A 22152-nucleotide genomic window follows, 5' to 3' on the forward strand; every position below is an offset into this window, starting at 1 on the left:
AAATTATTTAAGAATCACGCCAAAATAATACACATGTATGAGATTTTTTTATTAATTGAAAAAAAATCTTTGATTGGCTCTTTTGTTAAGTTGCTACATGTGGCTTGGTAACTTTTTCCTTTCCGGCAACGATACAATATTACGTTACATAAGTACAATTTTAATTATGTAATTTTGTTTGCATATGTTTATGCAAACAGATTCCTTTTGTACTCGTGCTGATCAATAATTATTTTCAAACCATCTAATTCCTATTTGAATTGTTTCCAAAATCTTTAAAGTGTATTCAGCATATTTTAGCAACTGTCTAAACAGGGAGCCATTAAAGAAAAAGTTACTTTTTTATAGAGAGGAGATAAAATAATAGTTCTTACAATAACATTGTTCATATTTTTAAAGCTATATTTCAATTGTGAAATTATATTGTTCATCAGAATATGTGACAAATGGAGCACGATTATTGTCAGTGGAAATTACCTTTACACTATACATACATATTATTATGATTGCATTGACAAATTAGATCTAATTAGTTTTTGGCATATCGCAGTCATATCTTAGCTTGTACCAGAATATTTAGCAAAAAAATGTTATAGGTATGAAAATGAAATATTTTTTCCTACCAATAATATTTTTTAAATCAGTTTAAAATAAAAGAAATGAATTTGTAATAAATATGAATGCTCAAAATTACCACACATCATTTGGTTTTTAAAACTCCAGTTAATTACTAATAGTTAAGAAGACAAATAAGATTGAGTAATAAAACGGTATTTGTGTTTTTCTTGGTACTAGTATATGTACCTAGATAATATATGTACCGCATATCTGGTAACTGGTAAATAATAGTTTTAACGAGTAAACTAGAGACCTGCATAAGAATTGAGATACACAAACATTCAACAACTAGAAATATAAGTAGATTTAACGAATTAGAAATATGGCAGAAAAGGCTAAAAGAATTGATGAAACCATAATGGAGCTCGCGGAATTGGGGTACATGGATTTTTCACTTGAAGGAGCTCCTCTTGTCTGTTTGGCCTGAAACAATATAAGTAGTTAATAGAGCAAAATGTTAAACACGAGTTGAGCCCTTCTAAGTTTGTTCATATCGTATGTGGCGGGAACGAGAGCGAAATACTAATGAACTTACGAAACAAAGGAGTAATGGACTCTGTTGGATTATGTTTTTTTTTTTAAATAATTAAAAAACAATACATAAATAACCTTAACGCAGGTTTTCCTTGTGAAGAGGACTTTTAAATTAATTTTGTAAAAAAAATATTTCATATAGTATATAATTTTTTTTTAAATCTATCAAGTGTGGCGACTATTATTAGTAGGGATGGTGCCAAAAATGATCGCACTTTTAGTAGATATTATGTAGGTGTGTTATGTGTGTATCTAGATATACCTATATCATAGAATTTACACTTTCAAATAGTCCTTTGTGTCTTGTATATTAACATTGTTATAAAATATGTTGTGAACATAAGAACGTATTATTGATATGGCTTTTTAATTGGGTAATTACGGGCTATTTCACAAATATACCCAAAGATCTCTATTGTCAAAATATTTCAATAAATCATGCGATGAAGAAATAAATTGTTATACTGATGGGTTTTACTTAAATTTTAAGCCCACTTTGATTAAATATTGCATAGAATTAATTTTGTAAAGCGCGCTTGAGGATATTATGATAATATCGCTGTATAAATAATCCATTATAATAATAATAATAATGAATACTTTGTAACCCCAACATATTGACGAAGGACAGGTGCATGTCGTGTTGAGCTGTAAACATTACAAATTACAATATCCAAAACAAGATACAAAATTTGAGTAAAATTTCCATAATACAATACGCTATTTCACACATTAGAATCGTATTTTCTTTGCGTTACAAAAATTGGATGGTCTTATTTCTATGAGTCTGGTACAATATACGAATACGACAACATTATATGCGTATGTGCAAAATTCGAACGTTTACTGTGGGAACTGGACTCAGCTTTGGGCAGTATCCGATGAATACTATCAACCTAGATACTTAGTACGTATGCATATAGGCAATATGCATATGTACGAGACATATGCAGATATGTATACTGAATATTGTTTGAATTTGAGAATTGCGTGCACCCGTATGTTCTCCGAGGGAGTTTTAGGAATGTTTGAAGATTTTTTTCATGTTTATTTATTATTTTAATAACAAAATAGATTTGTATAGATAAACCTGTTCAAGTTTCTGATAATACGTATCCTTTATTGTTCCATTTTTATCTTCAGTTTCGCCAAGTACATTGTTATGCATTGAAAAATTGCATTTTTATGCGTAGGGTGTATATTCTTTCATTAATGGGTTAAAGTCCAGTATGCAGCTTAATATTGCATGTATTTTTAATTTACACATTGTGATATAGGATGAATGCTGTCGAAATGAGATCTCTTTGGGAAGTGTCGAAACTCGTGCATTATGCAAAGCTGAGACAGGCATTATTGACAAAATTAAGAAAGGGGTGCTGCATTGGATTGGATATGTAGAGTGAATGGAATAGCGAAATAACAACTAAAAAGATATGAAGAAAGACATGGCATGACCAAATCCAACAAATATTTGAAGATGGACATGCCAAAAGTGCATGAAGATGTATGAATGTAGAGGAAGCAAGGTCTGTATGCAAAGATATAGTGATGTGTCTGCCCCTACGGAGAAACTGCGTGATGATTTGTTGTGGTTTGGAATATAGGCACATAGTTAAATAGTCTTCTGGCTTTCTGCATTAATGTTTGTTAAATATGATAATTATTATGTATGTTTAACAATGATAAAAAGGGAATATTTGTTATTATAGTGACTAAACGTGGAATAAAATTATTTAAACGTATTACATAAACAAATACAAACCTTATCACCGCAAGGAGTGACTTGTCTAATGAATTTAAAAAGTGATTCAGCAATATTGCTCGGAGTTGGTTCATCACACTTTTCTAATTCCATCACAATACAATCTTGCAGTTTGACCATATCGTCACATTGCTCCGTTTGGATTAGCAGATCTGGAATATTTTCTATGGATGGAGTTTCCTTAGGAATGTATTTGGACATTGTAGTGTTTACACAGTTCTCTATGGCTTCCTGCTTTTCTGACAGACATTCTGGACCTCCTTCGGCAATGAACACTGTAATTTAGTAGGAGAGAGTTCAAATAACAATTGAATGCACACGATCAGGTAGTTGATAACAACATTAGTTATACAATAAATAATTAAGAAATATAGAAGACAATAACTGCGGTGATCTAACCAGGGAAAGAACAAACCCCTCGATCGAACATTTTCAATGGAAATGTCACATCCTTTAAAGCAGACATTCCTCAATCGAAGAAATGTTCAGCGTTAGATCAATCTTTAAATTATTATTGCCCGTATCTTTCACTGTATATCACACAAATATTAATTTGAATCTTGACCTTCCCCCTTTTTCCTAACTCCTTTCCCCTCTTTTACACAATTTTGAATAACTATTATTAGTAGACGGCCTCGTGGTGTAATGGTCAGCGCGTGTGCCTACCATGCAAGGGGTCTCGGGTTCGATTCCCGACATGGTTGACATGAAATATTAATTTAAAAAGGTGTTTTGCACTAGGTTGTTTCAAAGTCCCGGGACTGGTACCTGAAGCGTAAGACTGATCATCTTACCTTCATGTGACAAAAATGATCAAGATACACTGCGATTGGTGTACCAATGCAGTGCCCTATGCACCATCGGGTGTGGAAAGGGAATGATGATGACGGGTACATTTATTAAAATTAAATGTTACTTTAAGTACTTTATTCATTGTTCTTCTAACTAATTCTTGAATTTGTTTACTACTACACTGAGACCATATTATTAATCCAAATACAAAGTGTGGAAGTATGAAAGCAATGTATAACATCATTAATTTTGTCCTTTTATCAAAGACATCTGTTCTCATTACCCCAATAATTGAACCCAGTTTTTTTTATAACTGCTTTGATATGTTTCTGTTTTAAAACCAAACCAACAAGTTAGATCGATACTTAATCAAAATAATTTTTTATCAAGAAATATCTACAAAAAACATGAATATTAGATATACACAGAAAAAGGGAATTGGTGTCTGGTTGAAGTGATCGATGTATACAACGTATTTTAGGGTACTATAGCGTGTCCTCTCTCTCTCTACCCATGAGGGGAAATAAGGTAATGCTGGGTTAGGTAAAATGATTATGAGACTCACACGCGATTCTGTCCCCTTCTTTGAAGCAAATAAAGTTAGTGAGACTCTCAGTAATGTTAAGGATAATCTTGGTGTTGGCGCGTTCCTTCTCATTTAAACATGGTTGGATGGCATCTGTGAAATTGCTCACACATTCTTTTAGCTGTGGGGACTTGCGGCAATACCTAGCGGAAAATAATCATAGTACAAAATGAAGACTGAAGAACAATTGCATATATGTTCAAATAAAATAAAGCATTTCAGTAACAACATAAAAATGTTAGCAAAATTTACATTTTTATATCGTATTTTAATCTTGTTTTTATTTTATCTTATATTTATCAATATGGGTCAGTATGCAATTATTTTGTTTTGTTTAATTATAACAGAACATTGTCCGAAGATATGTCATAATATGAAAATTGAGCCTAAATAGGAAAATTGAGTCATCCAGGATATTATTCAAAGTGATTACAATCTTATCTTTTGACAAAAGCTATCTCAAAATGTTTATTGCAGTACTTAACAAAAAATTGTGTAATATTATAAAAATATAAGTAAAGATGACGAAAATAAGCTTTTCATTTATATACGGTAGTCAGATGGCAGAAGGGACCATCTGTATTTTAGTCTCTGTTTTAGTTTCCAAATGTTTCAATTAATATTTCAGCAAATACACGCAGATTTTTTTTTTTTAAATCAGCGTCTTTTAGAATGGTAATTTATTATTGAAACGCAAGACTAACATATTTTGGTTTGTGGATTAAAGTCTTGAAATTGAGACGTATTTCAGCTCTCCTGAACATTTTTGAAAATTACAGATGGTCCCTTCTGCCATCTGACTACCGATATATATATTATTGGTAATTTATGTAAGTATGTGATCATTTATGAAAGTGAAGCATACTTCTTAAACACAAGATCCATATCTCCATGCGGCTTGGCTTCTTCGATTTCCTTCTTAATTACTTCCATGTTAACGAGTCCTTTAATGCAAGTCTGCAACTCTTCTTTGGCTACCTACAAATAATGAAAAATAATCATTATGTGCTATTATGAATGTTACATTTTGACATTGTTTTCTGAATTGGAATAAAGTTGGCAAAACATACATTATAGGGACAATTAAACTGAAATATGTAAGTAAAGTTTATGTAACACTGATTAAAAACATCGTTTATATCTTTTTTGTAATTTATATATGTTATCCTAAAAATATTATTAGTTAAAATAGAATAAACTATTGTAAGACGTCACTCCCCATTATGTACACAAGAATAGTTTATTTCTTTTACGTAATGGGAAACGTTTATGTAAATATATATATTTGATTAATGTAAAAAAATGTATTTGGTTGTAGTATTGTATTTTTATTTGTTATTAATAAATAAAAAGAAAACTATAACATCTTATAAGCTTAGCTTAATACTTAGTTCGCAATTAATAGTTTTACAGCGTTGCAAGACGCATCCCCGTTCAGGGAAATAATACGTTCTATGTTAGATATTTTATCCAAGCTCGATAGGGTGGGTGCACATTGCGTAACTCCCCGTATTATTAGTTACAGATAGGATAAACATACAAGTGCAAAAAGTAGCGATCAGAAGCCATGTATGTTTACTAAGACTGCTGTGAAAACTTGGTGCTGGAAACATGACAAGAAACTAAATGGATATTGAGTAATTAACCAACAAACCATTACGCCATTTCCCCGTTCTCTCTCTGTCTACCCTTAGGTCATGTCCATTCTCAAGTATTTTTCGCCATGTTTTCTTCAATTTCTACAGCCATCAATATTTGCATCATAAATCTTTTTGAGCGTGAGTTATTTATGGTGATATTATATTAAGTATTACAGCTACAAAGCAATTGATGTTTGGGATTCCAGCTCTTTATATTATTTATTAAATAAGAATAAAATTGTTACGTTTTTGTATATTATCTGTTATTCGCTATATCAAATTTATGTGAATTAAGTAATTTATTATTGTACACTGTGTCAAATTATTCTACACTCTGTCATGTTATTACATTTTATTAAATATTGTTTTAATTTTACATTTAAATGAAGGAAATAATTATTAATTTAAGAAAGTAACAAAACACGAATCAGTAAAATTTTTGTAAAAAGTTTGGTGGTGCATGTAATAAAAATAGGGTCCAAATTAATGCCTGTTCAATATTATTTATTTTTATTTGTACATTATATATGTATTGAACATCGTATTAAATCAAAATATAGTAAAAAAAATTCTGAAAAATTGATAAACGAGACTAGTTATATGATTTTATTTTATGTTTAAACACTGAGGATTTATTTTCCCACACTGACAATGCAATTTTTCTTCTTGATACATACATACACGGTGTTTTCTTTCTATTGTTTCTGACACGTGCATTTATTTTTATTGTATTTCCTTGATTATTATTTTAAAGCATAAATCTTACATTAAATGTTCATTAGTATTAATTAACATGCAAGCTGCATTTAAGTGGATTGCTAATACTAAATAATTGCTAGAAATGAAATCATAGATAAGTAAGAGCTCAGGGACAGGTACATTACGATAGTAATTATCCCTATGCTGATGTGCTGATGTGCTGATGTGCTGATGTGATTACCTGTTTCATATTTTACATTCAAATGAACTTGAGATCATGACCGAAAGATAAATATTACTCGTACACTATGTTACATTCAGAATTATTTATTTATTAATTTACACGCCCTACGGGCTTTTACATATATTAGAAATTACATTCAAGTGCAGCAGTGAAACATAGGTATGTAAATTTAGTTAAAATTAAAGATAACATAAGAAAAGCTAAAAGATACAATAATAAGTAAAAATCAGGAAATGTACCAACATAGGTATAGGGTACATAGAAAAATATTTAATAAATTTACATATGAAAACATACACACATACATATAAGTTTATACATTATTATGGAGATACATGAGAAAAAAAAAAAGTAAATAAAGAACAATATTAAGAAATTTTATACAAATTAATTTATAACCTTTTGCATACTTAACCTATATTTATATAAAGACAGACAAAATGTATCAACTTCACCATACTCATTACCTAGCCGGTGTAGTCTAGGTATTGGTGAATTGTAATAATAATTGTGACTGCCAGGAGATTAAAAAAATAACGTTAGCTGCTGAGTATTTCGAACTGGTACTTTTAAGCTGATAACACTAGTTAATTCCGGGACGTCCAATACGCCATTTGCTATTTTATATAAATTTAATAAATCATTTATAATTCTTCTTTTACAAAGAGCTGACATATTTAGTGTACATAATAAATTATCGTAATCAATATTTTCAGTGGGTATATTAAGTTTGTAATTGATGAATCTAAGGAATTTACGTTGTACTCTTTCTAACTTTAAAATATGAACATTGTAATAAGGTGACCAAATTGTTGAATTGAATTCTAAATGACTTCTAACCAAGGCGGTAAATAGCACTTTGAGGGTAGTGATGGAATTAAAATCCTTTACAGTTCGCTGCAAATATCCAAGACATTTCATTGCCTTATTAGTGATGGTATCAATGTGAGGAATAAATGTCAATTTTTCGTCAAAAACTATCCCCAAATCATTTATTTGTGTAACTCTTCCCAGATCGATATTATGTTGTAATCGAATATTACGGGTTTTTTACTTCTTGTAAATGATATTACACAACACTTGTCGACATTTAAGTATTGATTAAAATTAAAATTGATTAAATAACACTTGATTTGAATGAACCCGCTAGCAATATTCTCAAATGTTGTTGTTGTTCAACTTCTTCTTGTCCACATCCGCTTCTAAATGGAGCATGTAGACATCACCAGACACCTAAAAGAGATCCTGTCATTAGCTAGCATTTTTGCCTCCTCCGATGTCAATCCCGTGTCCCTTAGTTCCACTGAAAGATCGTCACTGAGGCCCTACAGAACGGCGGGGGCCCGCAGGTGTGAAGAAGAAGCAACTTGGGTGCAGGCTTTCCTGAGGCATCCGCAGCACGTGTTCAAGCCAGATCCACTGCTGTACCCTCGAAATATTCATTATAGGAGGCTGCTGAATTCAATGTTGGTAGTGAAATGACCTATGCCTAATATTCTCATCAAACATGTACTCTCAAAACTCAGAAGTTTGGTGTTTTAAGTTTTGGTAAGGCCCATAACCCTTTGCAATTACTTTCATACGAGAGTGAGTTTGATTTTTACTAATACACTATCAAAAATGTGCAAACGTGCAACTGTCAAATTATTCCTGAACGGCACCATCGTTCGGGGACCTTTTAGAAAAATGTAGGCTTTCAGGATTTAACACTTTTTTCCATAGTTAGTGGGATCATAATCAAAAGTCTTAGTTGGGTAAACAACCGCCGGTTGCGAAAGGATTAATAGAAGTACTGGCATCACATGAGATTTGAATAATTGGCATTTCACTTTGACCAAGTATAGACTAGAGTGGCCGACAGCATGCATCATGTTAAAAGTTGCTCGAGCATTTCCTAGACGAGTTGCAAGCTCTTTGTGGATGCCACAATCTTCAGTTATGCGAACTCCCAAGTATTTAAAGCTGTCAACTTTCTTAATCCTCTGCTCATTATTATAGAGAGAGTCAGGACAGGATGTGATCTGCACATAATCTGATATTCATTTTAAGAATATTAACTTGCTTGTTTCAAAGACAAAACTCGTGAAATATGAAAGTATACAGCGGTGTAAGTGTGTCTAAATACGATACATACCTACTGCAGGTTGTAAGGAATATTTTTTTTTAAAAACTGATCTTTACAGAGCAAAGCCAATTTTTTTTTATAAAGGTTGAAACTAATTTTAAATAAACATTAAATGTAAAAACACATATTTTTTAGTAATATTTGTTTAACGGCTAAATAAAATTCTTAAATGTTTATGTTTATGCTGAGAATTTCGACTTATTTAAAGTTAATAAATCTGTAAATTTAGTTATTTAGTATTGGACAACCATAAGCTACCCTTTTATGACCGTATACAGCCATATGCTGAGTTCAAAAATAACCCAAAACCTGTTCGAAAGATATTTAGTATTTACACATTTAAATGTAGTAATATTACTCTTTAGAAATTAACAAAAGACGGCTTTTATTGATGTGAATTTAAGTACATAGCAGTTAGGTTTGATTGAAATGACCTTAGGTTGACTTGAAACAGGTTTCTTAATAGAGAATAATATTATGCATGTACATACATACTACTATTCTATACTTACATAACTATTCTAATGTTTTATAAAGGTAAGAAAAACCATTCAAATGGAATATTATTTATGGAAGGTATAAGATTGATACGTTCAAACGGGGCTAGGATCACAAAAAAAGCGCGCTAATAAAATGAACACATATTTTTCATACAAGAAGTTTCTTGAATATCTTAGTTTTTTCTACATTAATTAATCTACACCTTCATGTAATAAATAGGGTTGTGAAATTGGAGCTAGAGTATTTTAAACGATTGTCAGAATTTGGGGTATGGCAGACTCCGATTTTAATATAAAAAAGTTTTTCATTTTCTTATTTTACTGAAGATGTAAAACAGTTCGATTACATGACATCTGTGATTCGTGCTGGCCTTATATCATAATGAGAGAATTATGTCTCATAAAGTAAATTTTAATTTAAAAAAAATAGAATATTCATGTAAGATATTATAATATCCTTGTTAGCTTGTAGCACTTAACTAAATATGTATGTCATGAAAGATGATTTAATTTAATGTTTTATTGTTAATTATTACGGCTTAACACGGGCACAGCCTTAAAAGCCTTAGTACATTCAATAATATGTAAACGAATGTAATTTTGAATGAGTAAATAAAAAAAGTAAAAAAATAAAATGTTCAAATTTTGATATAGAAAATTGGAATTTAGTTTATTATGATATATCAAATAGAATGATTATCATTTGATCCAAATGACACTGAATCCGTTCTTAAGTTTTTACTATCTGTAATTGGTCTATAAAATATTTAGTAGATACATGTCATTTTTTGCAATAAATTATGTCTCAATGGTGAAAAGGAAAGCCCCTAAGTGATATGTAGCAGCTTTACAGAAATGCCATATATATATTTTTTAAATTCAAATAAATACCGGGACTGAGTAATTTAAAAGGCCAGCAAAAATAATTTTTCATTTTTTTTTTCCGCTAAGTTAACTGTACGCAATCTGTCATTTAGTTTGTTGTCAGAAGTCAAAAACATTGGTTGTACTGAAGTGCGTGTTGCGCTTGAGTACAGCCAATTAAAAAAAGAAAAACTTTCTTTGGTTCTATTGTAAAGTTAGCTACATATCGTTTAGTATTTTTTTCTTTCCATCGTCGATATTATGGTGACAGTTTTTTGATATTATCACATTTAAAATGTGGCGGCCTCTGTGATGTAGTTGTTAAGACACTTGACACACGCGCGGATGGTTCCGGGATCAATTCCCAATGAGAACACAAATATTAAATATGATTTTTATCAAGCCTGGTTATTCTGTGCTGTAATTCACCACTGTAATTGGGCCCCCTGGCCTGTTGTGATGCAAAAAAAAGGTTCAAACTTTCAGTGAATAATTGCTTTTTGGGGTATTCTGCCTATTGCATATTCTGTATCTGAAGTAGAAAATTGCATTTTTAAAGAAATATTTATTTTTGTTCCGTCAGAGGAAGCGCTATCAGCATTTTGCGCATTTAAATTGTAAATACATCTTTCCCATTTTTTTCTAATTTGGTGCATGCCAATAAATCGATGCAGTGAAGCTATTGTGAATATTGTGAACTGCAGTGTACAAATTCTTGCTAATACTATAAAGTAATGTAATAAAGTTAACATTTAAAATCTGGAAAATGTTAATCTTCCTATCTTTTTATCTTCCTGTTTATTATAAGGTAATTCAGTCTTATTTATTAGGAAAAAATACGGTAATCCCAAAATTAATTATTGAAGGTCAACAGACCTTTGATTCCAGTATTGTAATTATCTTCATTTGGAATTGAAATTTAATCACAATAAAAGGTTGAAATAAAATCAAGGTCCATAGTACCTTCAATAAAGATACTTAATACCCAGTAGATACAAATACACACTCGATAATATAATCTTATCTTGTGTTATTAAAAAAAAATACAAATGAATAGAAGTAGATTAATATATTATTGATATCTTGGAAATGAACGTTTATGCGATTTGTATGGTTTGGTATACGTAGTATTAAAAAATTGTATACATCTTGTTAATTTTTTGGTTATTTTAACCGCTCTACTGGGGCATTATAGCCAGTGTGGTGTTAAGTTTTATTTTTAAATTTACACATTTTTATTTTAGTAAGTTATGCGTATACAAGTTTGTACCTAATATTAGACTATCTACAACATATTTATAATAAATTCCATTAGTAACAAGATATTTACAAAAAATTTATACACTAATTTATGAGTGAGTACAGAAGAGTTATGATATTGGTAGGAAGTGGAAGGTTAATTATTATATTTATACATTTTAAAGTAAAAAAATAATGTCTAAAAAATGTTCATATAAAATTATAATGGATATTTTCTGTACTAAACTATTATTAATTTAATTTTGAATTCCTACAGTTAATAAACAATATACCGATATATTGATCTAAAATGAACTGATTAAACTATGAATCCATAGATCAAAGGTCCTCTTGTCAGTCAATGTACTTATTCCGGATTTATCAAATACGTATCCAGTGATATGATTGTGACGCATTTGATAAGTTTTAGTCATTGGCATTAGTAATATTTTACAACATACACTATGATCAAAAAGTTCCAGGAATTGGTAAATAAAAGTGGTTTTGTTAATTTTCCGGTATATTTATTTTATCGCCTACAAAATAGCATCCATCTGAGAATGGCTTTCAATTCCTTCGTTGCATTTTCTTTTATTTCATTTATGCTGAAAAATCTCTTTCCATGAAGCGGTAATTTAAGTTTTGAGAATAGCAAAGAGTCACAGGGTGCCACATCTGGAGAGTACAGTGCTCGTTGGATGATATTAACTGCGGATTTGGTCAAATAGTCGGCCGCAATGCGTGCTTTGTGAGAGGGAGCGTTATCATGGTGCAAAATTCAAGAGTTGTTTTTCTATAATTCATGCATGCATGATTTCCTAAAGTTTTTTGACATTATCATCGGTTGTCGATGTCGAAAGGCGTCCACTTGGAGGTGCATCTTAAACTTCTTTTGCGCCTTTTTGGAATGCCGAATACCACTAATGGCGCTCACGTTTGACAAAAGTGTCGGGGAAAGGTCTACCAAGGTGAAAAAGTAATATTTTTTCAAATTGTTAGCGTCACTTAAAATATAAATTCCCGGAACTTTTTGTCATAGTGTACATTTCATGTTGATCAGAATTGAGTTTTATATAGAATTAACAACAATATTCAAGGTATCTCTTAAAGTGTTTGATAAAAACAATTTGTTTTAGTAAAAAAGTTCAGTGGTTTTAAAAAAAACAACTTATTTGCTATATCAAACTAAGCCAAAATTAAAAATAATAATTTATGTACCGTATTATCATCGCTACAATTATTTAACTCATTCGCCCCGGTGCTCACATGTCATAACATATGATGTAAGTAATTTATTATCAAAAATGTTTGTAGCTTTAGTATTTTTCAAGTGTTGAGTCTATATATTCACAGTCACTAACAAAATAAGTGTAAAAACTAATAAATAAAATATGCAAAAGAATGTTTAAACTAAAAAAATTTGGTTCGCATAATACTTACTTGGAAAAATATTAAATATATATATATATATATATAATGCGATGCTTCCTCGGTACCTACTTTAGTTTTAAGAGTACAAATGTATATAAAAAGTAAAACATTGGATACATAAATATGAATTTTTCACTCACATCAGCTTTTTCATATGCTTCTTGATTAGCTTCTTTAAGACACTTTTTCTTGAAGATTTCCTGAGCTTCTTGAGCAGTTGGAAGGTCAGTGGGGTTAATTCCTGTCTTGGACTGAAGAGAATTCTGAAGTTCTTGAAGGTCATCCTCAGTACTTTGAGCCAGAGCCGATACTGTAATACAAACATTTACAGGGAAGATTGTAGATTATTTAAATATTTTGAGAACGGTTGTGGTCCTGTAGTAGTGTTGCTGACTCTGGATAAGGAAGTCCGAGGTCAAACCTTGTTCTACTACAACATGTTTCCCATTTTTCTAACACAGGTATTTATTTATATGGCTCACAAAAATGGTTAATAATATTTTGATGTTTCATTAAAAACAAGTTTTTTTTTAATCTGAGGTAATTTACCATATTTTTGCTCACCTCAATGGTTAGGCTAAGGAGGTAGCTAACTAAGATTATTATTACTACTATCACACCACTTCACGATAGGGTGTAGGCAGAGAGAATAGAACACCACATGCATTTATTTTGACACAGAATCCCAGCTTCTTTCACATTCATGTATCTTGTCATATATGTCCTTCTTCTTTCGTCTATTGACTTTTTACATGTAGTTTTAAGAAAGCTTTAGGATTTTCTGAATATCCTATAAATTAAGATAAACCTTTAGATTAAGGGTAGTATTATTAGAGATGAGCCTGCAAATGGGTGTTTGTGTTGAATTGATATATTATACCTATGTACATAATTTGATCAGGCGGGTATATCACCCTACCTACCCTAACTGTTCAGTTTGAGAAAATTAAAAAAAAAAAAGAACTTTTAAACAACAAAAAAAATGCAACTAAAATTATTGGGGGATTTTCTTTCATTATTCAATCCGGCTAAGAAAAAAAAAAAAAAAAAAAAAAAAAAAAAAAAAAAAAAAGAGAGATACACAGATCGCGTGTTCACTATTGAGACAAGTAATAAATAATTAAAATTGTAATTGAAATAACTTTGTAATAAAATTGTATTGGTGTAATTGTATAGTTGAAATTGGTGCATATACACCTATTATATCATTAAACAACAATTATTGTTAGTATAAAAGGAAACATTGTTAATATTTAAGTTAGTTTGATAATGTCCTAACAAGATGAAACGCGTCATATACATATATTTTGAAAAATTAAAGGAGAATTCAATCCAATAAAAGTGTTTTATTTTAGATACTTGACCAAATTTTAAAATGGAATTCTACCAATTATCTGCATACACAATAAATAATGAATACTTAAATGTGTTACTAAATAATGTTATTTTTTATCACACATTAATACTTTTGCGTGATATAAATAATACATACCAATTTTTGTATGCTTACATTACTTAACAATTTATAATGCACTTATTTGTGGAAAGACTTAAAATAAAAATGAAATAAATTATGACCTATACATATAAAAGGCAATTTTCATAAGTGTGTCATCGATAGACTGAATAACTACTGGACTGATACGTGATGACGAGCGGTTTTCAGCGAAATGTAGATTTTTGCCATGAGCATATTTATGGCTCTTATAATATCTTCAATTTATTAAGTTAAAAAAAAGTTAGGACCATAAATGTTTTTTTCATCGTTCACCAGGGCTGCATTCACCAAGAATGCATACACAAAAATATTGGAAAAATGTTATTTTGTATATAGAAAAAAAGTATTTTTAAATATTTACAAATAACATTCGCTTTTTATATTTAGATCATAATTTTAGAGGTTTCTATGGTTACATAAAGGCATTATGAAGTAAGTTTTTGTAAGTATACCTAATAATGTTTAATCTTAAGAGAAAACGCGGTCCGACTTTTCTTCATGCAAACGTATTCCGTATTTTCTCTCTGGATTATAGCACTAGAGCAGTGATTTTTTAACACACTATAGATATTTAGCAACGGTGTGTCGCTATTGTTTCGTTTTTAAAAAAATAGTTAATTATGGTAACTAGAACCATCCAAAAACCCGTAAAAAAGGACAGTTTTATCTGCTGTCTTCAGGCACACGATATACAAATATAACTATTTTTGAAAATGCAGAAATTATTATTCTGATACTCTGTCTAAAAAAAATAACAAAATCGGTTCAGTTTTGAGGTGCGGAAAATGGGTCAGAAAAATGACAATTTTGTCTATTCTAACAAAAGGTCTGACATCCAGTTGTCTTTTTCGCACAGTATTAGGGAGGCATCTGCAAGACAGTGACAGGAAAAAATATTTGAATACCTATTTATCAAAATTCTCTTTCCTCAAAATCGAAGCACAAAAATAATATTTTAATATACGAGTATGTACTCAAATCTAGCAATAGCAAAGTATTGCTGGGTTCGGCTCGTAATAAAATAAAATATAATACAAACAGAGAAGGAACACTCTAAATAAATATAAACAACATAGGAAAATAGGTTGAAATTGAAGAATATTTATTAATAAAAGAGATGAAATGGACATCCGGATAGCAGCTGAATATCAGGCGGGAAATTTAACTGCGAAACCCTACTAAATTGATTTTTTGATATCGACCGTGTTTGAGAAAAAGAAAGTAACCCTTATTATTTAGAAAACTGACGTGTTTTCATTAAACCCCCTGGAAAAATAATTTGACCGGCAGACAAAAAATGTTTAGCAAAAATTATGTTTTAATTAAAAACATATTTGTGTGAAAAAAATAAAGTGCAAGAGGTAACTAACCAATAATACTATGAGATAAATTAGAGTACAGGGGTTGTTTTATTAGAAAATGATCCGGTATCTAGCTGAGTCATTATCCGTTTCATCACTAATTTATAATGAGGAAGAGGTGTTTTTTCTCTTTCATATAATAACCCTTACAATAACAAGTACAAGCGTGCCCATAATACGGTCTCAGTGCACACAAACACTACCCTCAGTCCTCCTGTTTTTAAGTAAATATGGTTGCGTTTACTATATTTCAGCCCCGAAAGATATGTTCCGTAGTTGGTGGTGCACTACAATGGAATTAACAGTGTGTGGAATTAATGGCGAATTAATTTTTAGTTAAGAAATAGTTCATAAAATACAAAAATCTTCTTCCTTGAAGGATTAAAAAAGCATCTGCAATATAAAGAACCTTTCTTCTAAAAGGTTTTGTTTGTTGTTGACATACAGTCTGATTGGGAAAGGGATTCATTAGAATAATTAATTGATAGGATTATTTAGTATTTTGGTTAGGACCCACTAAATATAAACTCCAGCAAAAGCAGTTATAGTTAAATATATTATTTGGATAAACCATGCCATAAAAAATTTAAAGAATGGCTGAGAAAAATATATAATAATAATAAACCGAAATAGAAAGGTCAATTAAAAAAATTGACTTACCTGTTAGTACATAAGTTAGGAAATAAATTGCCTTAAAAATCATTATGTTGAAAGTATTTTAGAAACGCCACTAAATAAAAATTAACAAGTCGTAAGCTGAACACGATTGATAAAACTTCCTATCTTAGTCGGTCAAAGACCAGAGACCTTTGATTTTAGTACGGAAAGAAAAAAAAAGAACGATGTAAATTTACAGAATAGTGGTGCAGACTCGGTCTCTGAGACGAACTAAAAACTTAAGGAAAAAAACTCAAACTCTTGACTGCACTAATAAATAGACAAATAAATGTTAGAAGAAAACGAATATGACTAATAACGAGAAACTTCAAAATGACATTTCGGCTTGTATCGCTCGCAACCAAATACGACAAGAACAGTAACCCGAACGAAGAACGGACTGAACTAAGCAATCTAAGCACAGGAACACAAACTATACCACCTGTACCACCACAGGAAAAGATTGGAACGAACTGAGCAAACTTAACGAAATTTTATGTTCCCTAAAAAAACAAATGCTACTAGCCGTCAGTACCTACCTCCTGGCAATTATGGGGGTTCGTCAGCTATTTTTCAAACATTTATTTTACCTGCAGTACCACCTATCATAACTTCAAAGCGGATTGCAAAATTTAGCGAATATTCACTGTTTTTAGTTTCATAGGTGTCATGGTTGTATTCTTTTTATAAAAATGTTTTTTTTTCTCTAAACAAGGTGTGTTATGTAGTGAGAAAATCCAAACATCAAACTCAAACTAACATAACACATAACGCCCATAACCTGCAACCTACGAACTTATAACTCAGATAATAATATAAATATAAGTATTGTTTGCTTCCTATGTGTAGAAATACTACAAGAAAAACGACAAAAGTATATTTCGACGTTTCTGAATGACGAGAAAGGTCGAAAAAAAAAATGTGTTTCGCCACTAAACGGGACCCTAAAATACTTTCCAATATTTATGTTTTCTTACGCGTGGTAAAAATATGTCCACCAACCAACGCCCGAAATCATGACTAGACAGTAAAAAAAAGAAAACAAACCATCACTCCGTTTTCCCGTAAAGTTAGACATAGTGGATATAATGTCATGTCACTCTGACTTTGCATACGCTTTACATTAATACTTATTTTATTTTTATTGTTGGCGTAAAGAAAATTGTACAATCAAATATTTTTTAAATTAATTTTTGTACGTATTATGTTTCTATATTTACATTAGTATAAATTTGTAAAGAACCAGTCATATAAAACTTTCATACAAAATTGCCCTATTTTATTAATCTTAAACCACCTTTGTTCAATTTATTCTGGATAAATAAAAATAAAATAAGTTATCAGAAAATATGTTTTTCGAAAAAAACTTGTAGAAAAACACGTTTTTATATAATAATTATTGCGTTCGCGCGATCACAGCTGCAGATTTATTATGTAACGGTTTTATTTCATAAGTTCGTTAGTTTAATGACAAAAATGAATATCCATCTCATTCTAACGCAATCAAAACCATATTTCGCTCTCGTTCCCTCTCATCCGATAGGAATGAATTTACGAAATGAATTAGTTACAGCATAAGACCTGATCCCTTTGACTTTTAAACTTTGATTGGTCATTGGTCTGAAAATCAAAAATATACTACCATTTTTCAGCTGTCCAAAATGAAAACAAAACAGCCAACATTAAAAAAAACATTTTTTCTCATTTAGAGGTTGATGTTGCGAAACTTTTTACTATGGCAAATAATTTTTTAAAATCGAGTTTTAAGTAAAATTTTATAAAAATTTAGTGGGGACAGAGACACATGTAGTTTATAGTGGCACAATCAAGAACGTCCCATGCCTGTGAAATTGCCCCGACTCGCTGGAAAATCCACGTTGAGTCAGGGCACAAGCCCGGATGCTGAGAATGTTATTGATTTTGTGTATACGAGACATATCCAGAAAGTAAGAGTACGGTTTGGCTCTCGTGCTGCATTTTTTTTCCAAAAGTTGGCAACACTGATTGGTAGTGGGGGGGTTTCCTGAATACAACGAGCACCGGTGACCCTCGTTAGTCTTTAGCACCAAAACTTGCCTCGTAGTGATCGTTTCTGGGAAAGATGTCATTAAGAAATTCCGCCAAGTGCGAGGTGCGTGCTGTCATAAGATTCCTTACCGCGGAAGGAAAAACTTCAGCTGAAATTTTTGCACGGATCAATGTGACTCTCCTATTCTCTATTGTGCCTGGTGATGAAACATGGGTGGCTCATTACACCCCTGAGACAAAAAGACAGTCATAACAGTGGCGGCACACTAGTTCCCCACCTGCCAAAAAATTGAAAACTTCAATTTCGGCCAAAAAATCATGGCATCCGTGTTTTAGGACCGAAGGGGTATAATTTTAATTGATTTTTTGCCCCAGGGAGAGATGATTACTGCAACATGATACTGTGAGGTCCTACAAAAGCTTAAAAACGGAATTCAAAACAAACGGAGGGGAATGTTGATAAAGGGAGGTAGGTGTGTTTGTTGCACGACAACGCCTGCCCGCACATGGCTAACGCCACCAAGACGCGTTTAAACTCGTTTGGTTTGGACATTTTGAACCACCCAACATACTCTTATGACTTAGAACCTTTAGATTTTCATCGTTTCACTTTCCTGAAGACTCATATGGGTGGAAAAAAAATCTAACCGATGAGGAGGTGAAACAAGAGGTCTTGAAGTGGACGAAGGAGGTGGCGGAAGAGTTCTATGATGATGGTATCAAAAATCTTGTGCCATAACTTACAACCTGCATAGAACGCGAAAAATAAGTCATCTATATACAAACAATATAATAACTGTATTTTTTTTTAATACAAAAATTGAGTACTCTTACATTCTGGATATGCCTCGTACAATCATTCAAAAAGAAAAAGAAGGAAAGGACTTTATTTTGAGATGACAATTATTATCATTCGTCATGAGTCATGACTCATGACATTTATTTATAAAGGGTGTTCTTTAAACCCTGTCACACCCGAAACCACGATGCTCAGTATGAGCAAGAAGACATATTGGCACATTAAAATATTTTTTTAAAAATAATAAAATTTACAAAAATAAAATATCAAATAAAACAACAGGTTGCTTACTTCTGCAGGGGAGAAACGGGAAGGGGGGAGGAGGAAGTTTGATACACTGTCAACCGCGTGGCCACGCCCCCCTCGCTTCTTCCCTGCAGAAGTCGGCAATCATTTGTTTTTTTAAAAATAAATAAAAAAACTAACAAACCATTATGCCGTTTCCCCGTGGCTGTAGGCAGAGAGGATAAAATTCCAAAGAACTATTTTTGCATACTGACCACGCTTCCTCTAAATTCTTATCATGCACGCACGCTGATGGTTCCTAAATGTACATTTTCAATTGATTGTTGCATTTGGTAATGCCATATGTGTCTTTCTCGGTCTTCCTAGTTTTTTTGCATCCATCAACATTCGCATCGTAAATCCCTTTAGCCGTTCTTTCTCTGTCCATTCGCTCTACGTATCCAAACCAAAGCGGCACTTATTTCTTGATTTTGTTGAATCTCGTCATTTGTTCACCTATCATACATTGTTCTACCACACATTCGCCTGAAAGATCGCATTTCGATAGCATTCAGCTTACTTTCATCCCCGTTTTTCCAATTTCTTACCTTACTCCTACACATCGATGTACCTACCCAACACTTGAAGGAGGGCCGATGGTATATCTTCGTATTCACTCGGGAGAATTTATCTTCAACTATACCGTCATGGTGAGGTATGACGTACTTAACTTCCCATTGTAATCGTGGCTCGGAATTATCTTTTTTGCACATACCATTTATCATACAAAGACATGTCGATTTTCTGCCATTGTTGACTGTAACTAAGTTTTTACCCAGCGCAGCGCAAAGACAGCTCTACACGTCGACCAATACGTTCACCAGTATGCTGGTGCACGTATTGGTAACAAAATCGCTACACTGCGCATAAAGTCGTTTCGTGCCTTTCAATACGGACCAATGTGTGGACGTGTCTCTGGTGCGTAAATCAAAAGCGTCCAAAAAGTACGTGGTTCAAATAATGGACGCAGGAATTGTTGCAGCCGCTATGTTTTTTAAATTTTATTTGTTTATTTAAACTTCGTGTAAAATAATATATGCACTTTGGCAGACTTACTGCTAAAAGAAATGAGTTATCTATTTCCAAAACTTGCCATCTCCCTATGGCGGCCATCATAAAAGTCAAGATAATGTTCAAGCGAGAGCTTTTTGCTTTAATTGTGATTTATTTAAATTTGAAGCCGTTTTGAAGTGGGTGCTTTTTATTAAAGAAGTCTATTTAAAATACGAAAGAGAAATATTTTTTATTTAATTTAGCATTGAACGCGGAGTAACGTGTATGCGCTATCTATTCTGCCGTTATAAGCAAAAAGGCAGTTATTTTCAAAAGTCGCATTTTGAGATAAGACACTTTTTACTATTTGTAAACTTCATGCAAATTAAAAAAAAAGTAAAAATAATCGTAAATAAAAACACAGTATGCCAATTGTTTCTAAAACATAAAGCTTGTGTGTGTCATATCTACATTGAGTGTTTGCTTATGGATCTCTAAATACTGTTATTGATCGAAAAACTTTAAAAAAACATCATACCTATTGTTTTTCGTAGTGATTTTTTTTACTTCTCATTTCTATGCATCAAACGATTCAAAAATGTTTGTAGAATTTTATATAACTCATATTTAACTCATTTTGTGAATTTTGACGAAAAAACTGTATTTTTGCCATAGAGAGCAGTATTGGTTTAATTCGATTGTATGACGTCTGAGATGACGTGATGAAAACACATATCGACATGTCAGAAGATCAAAATTCGCAAAATTCCTCGGTAGGAAGGTACATATAGTAGACAAGTTAAATAATAACCGTCTCGGTATGTACCGATGGAGATAGCGTTTGCAATTGCGTCTTAGGGCCCCGATTACAATGGAAAGCTAACAGAGTTATCTTCGAATGTCTATAAAGAAAAACCGATATTTGTGTACGAAAATGAGTATAATATTTGCATGAACATTTAAAGTATCTTCGCCGGTAACCTATAATTGATGTTTAGAAGAAAAAAAAGCATGCGTATTCTGCTTTTCATACAGAAAACTTAATTTTACGTTGTAGATAAATGTTAACTTCTCATTGTAATCGGGGCCCTGGGCTGCTATTCCAAACGCTCTCACGACCGTAGAAAAAGACTTAAAATAATGTGTTTTCTACGCGTTCAGAATACCACCGCAGGAAGAAGCCTTTACACACTCGTGGGGTGCTAACCACTCTCGATGCACGAGAAAACAGTTTTTCTCGTGTATTTTGTATGTAAATAAGCGAGATAATACGGCCGCGAGAGCGTTTATAATACCAGCCCTGTAACGGGTCGGCTACAATTTTCGTAATGTATGAACACATTAATATGGAAGAAATAAAATAAATGTTAGTAATTTTTTAAAGATTATGTAATTAAATAAAAAATAGTTATACAACATAATAATGTGTTGATGTGATGGTAATATTCAGAATAAGTAATGAGTAATAAGTAATAAGTACATACAATAATGAAAAAC

The 22152-nt window shown here is 31.7% G+C and overlaps 1 protein-coding gene across 1 annotated transcript; it reads right to left on the reverse strand.

The window, feature by feature from the left end:
- Window positions 1-533: 533 nt before the first annotated feature.
- Window positions 534-16957, reverse strand: LOC148274747 (27 kDa hemolymph protein-like). The gene is made up of 6 exons (XM_088236645.1): window positions 16554-16957; window positions 13175-13344; window positions 5158-5270; window positions 4272-4435; window positions 2915-3189; window positions 534-1041 (listed from the first exon to the last, which is right to left on the reverse strand). Exons 1-6 carry the CDS (start codon window positions 16594-16596, stop codon window positions 925-927), a joined length of 882 nt encoding a protein of 293 aa, XP_088092771.1. The 5' UTR covers window positions 16597-16957; the 3' UTR covers window positions 534-924.
- Between the last annotated feature and the right edge of the window lie 5195 nt (window positions 16958-22152).

Source organism: Micrasema longulum, unplaced genomic scaffold (assembly GCF_059751315.1).
Source record: "Micrasema longulum isolate JH-2025_06_02 unplaced genomic scaffold, ASM5975131v1 h1tg001594l, whole genome shotgun sequence".
In the NCBI taxonomy this organism is placed as follows: Eukaryota; Metazoa; Arthropoda; class Insecta; order Trichoptera; family Brachycentridae; genus Micrasema; species Micrasema longulum.

Excerpts from the sequence above, each read along its gene's own strand:
- LOC148274747 (XM_088236645.1), bottom strand. The coding sequence starts at position 16,596 with ATGATTTTTAAGGCAATTTATTTCCTAACTTATGTACTAACAG. Across the intron at positions 13,345-16,553 it reads CCTAACTTATGTACTAACAG|TATCGGCTCTGGCTCAAAGT; the intron begins GTAAGTCAATTT and ends TTTGTATTACAG. Across the intron at positions 1,042-2,914 it reads TCACTCCTTGCGGTGATAAG|GCCAAACAGACAAGAGGAGC; the intron begins GTTTGTATTTGT and ends ATATTGTTTCAG.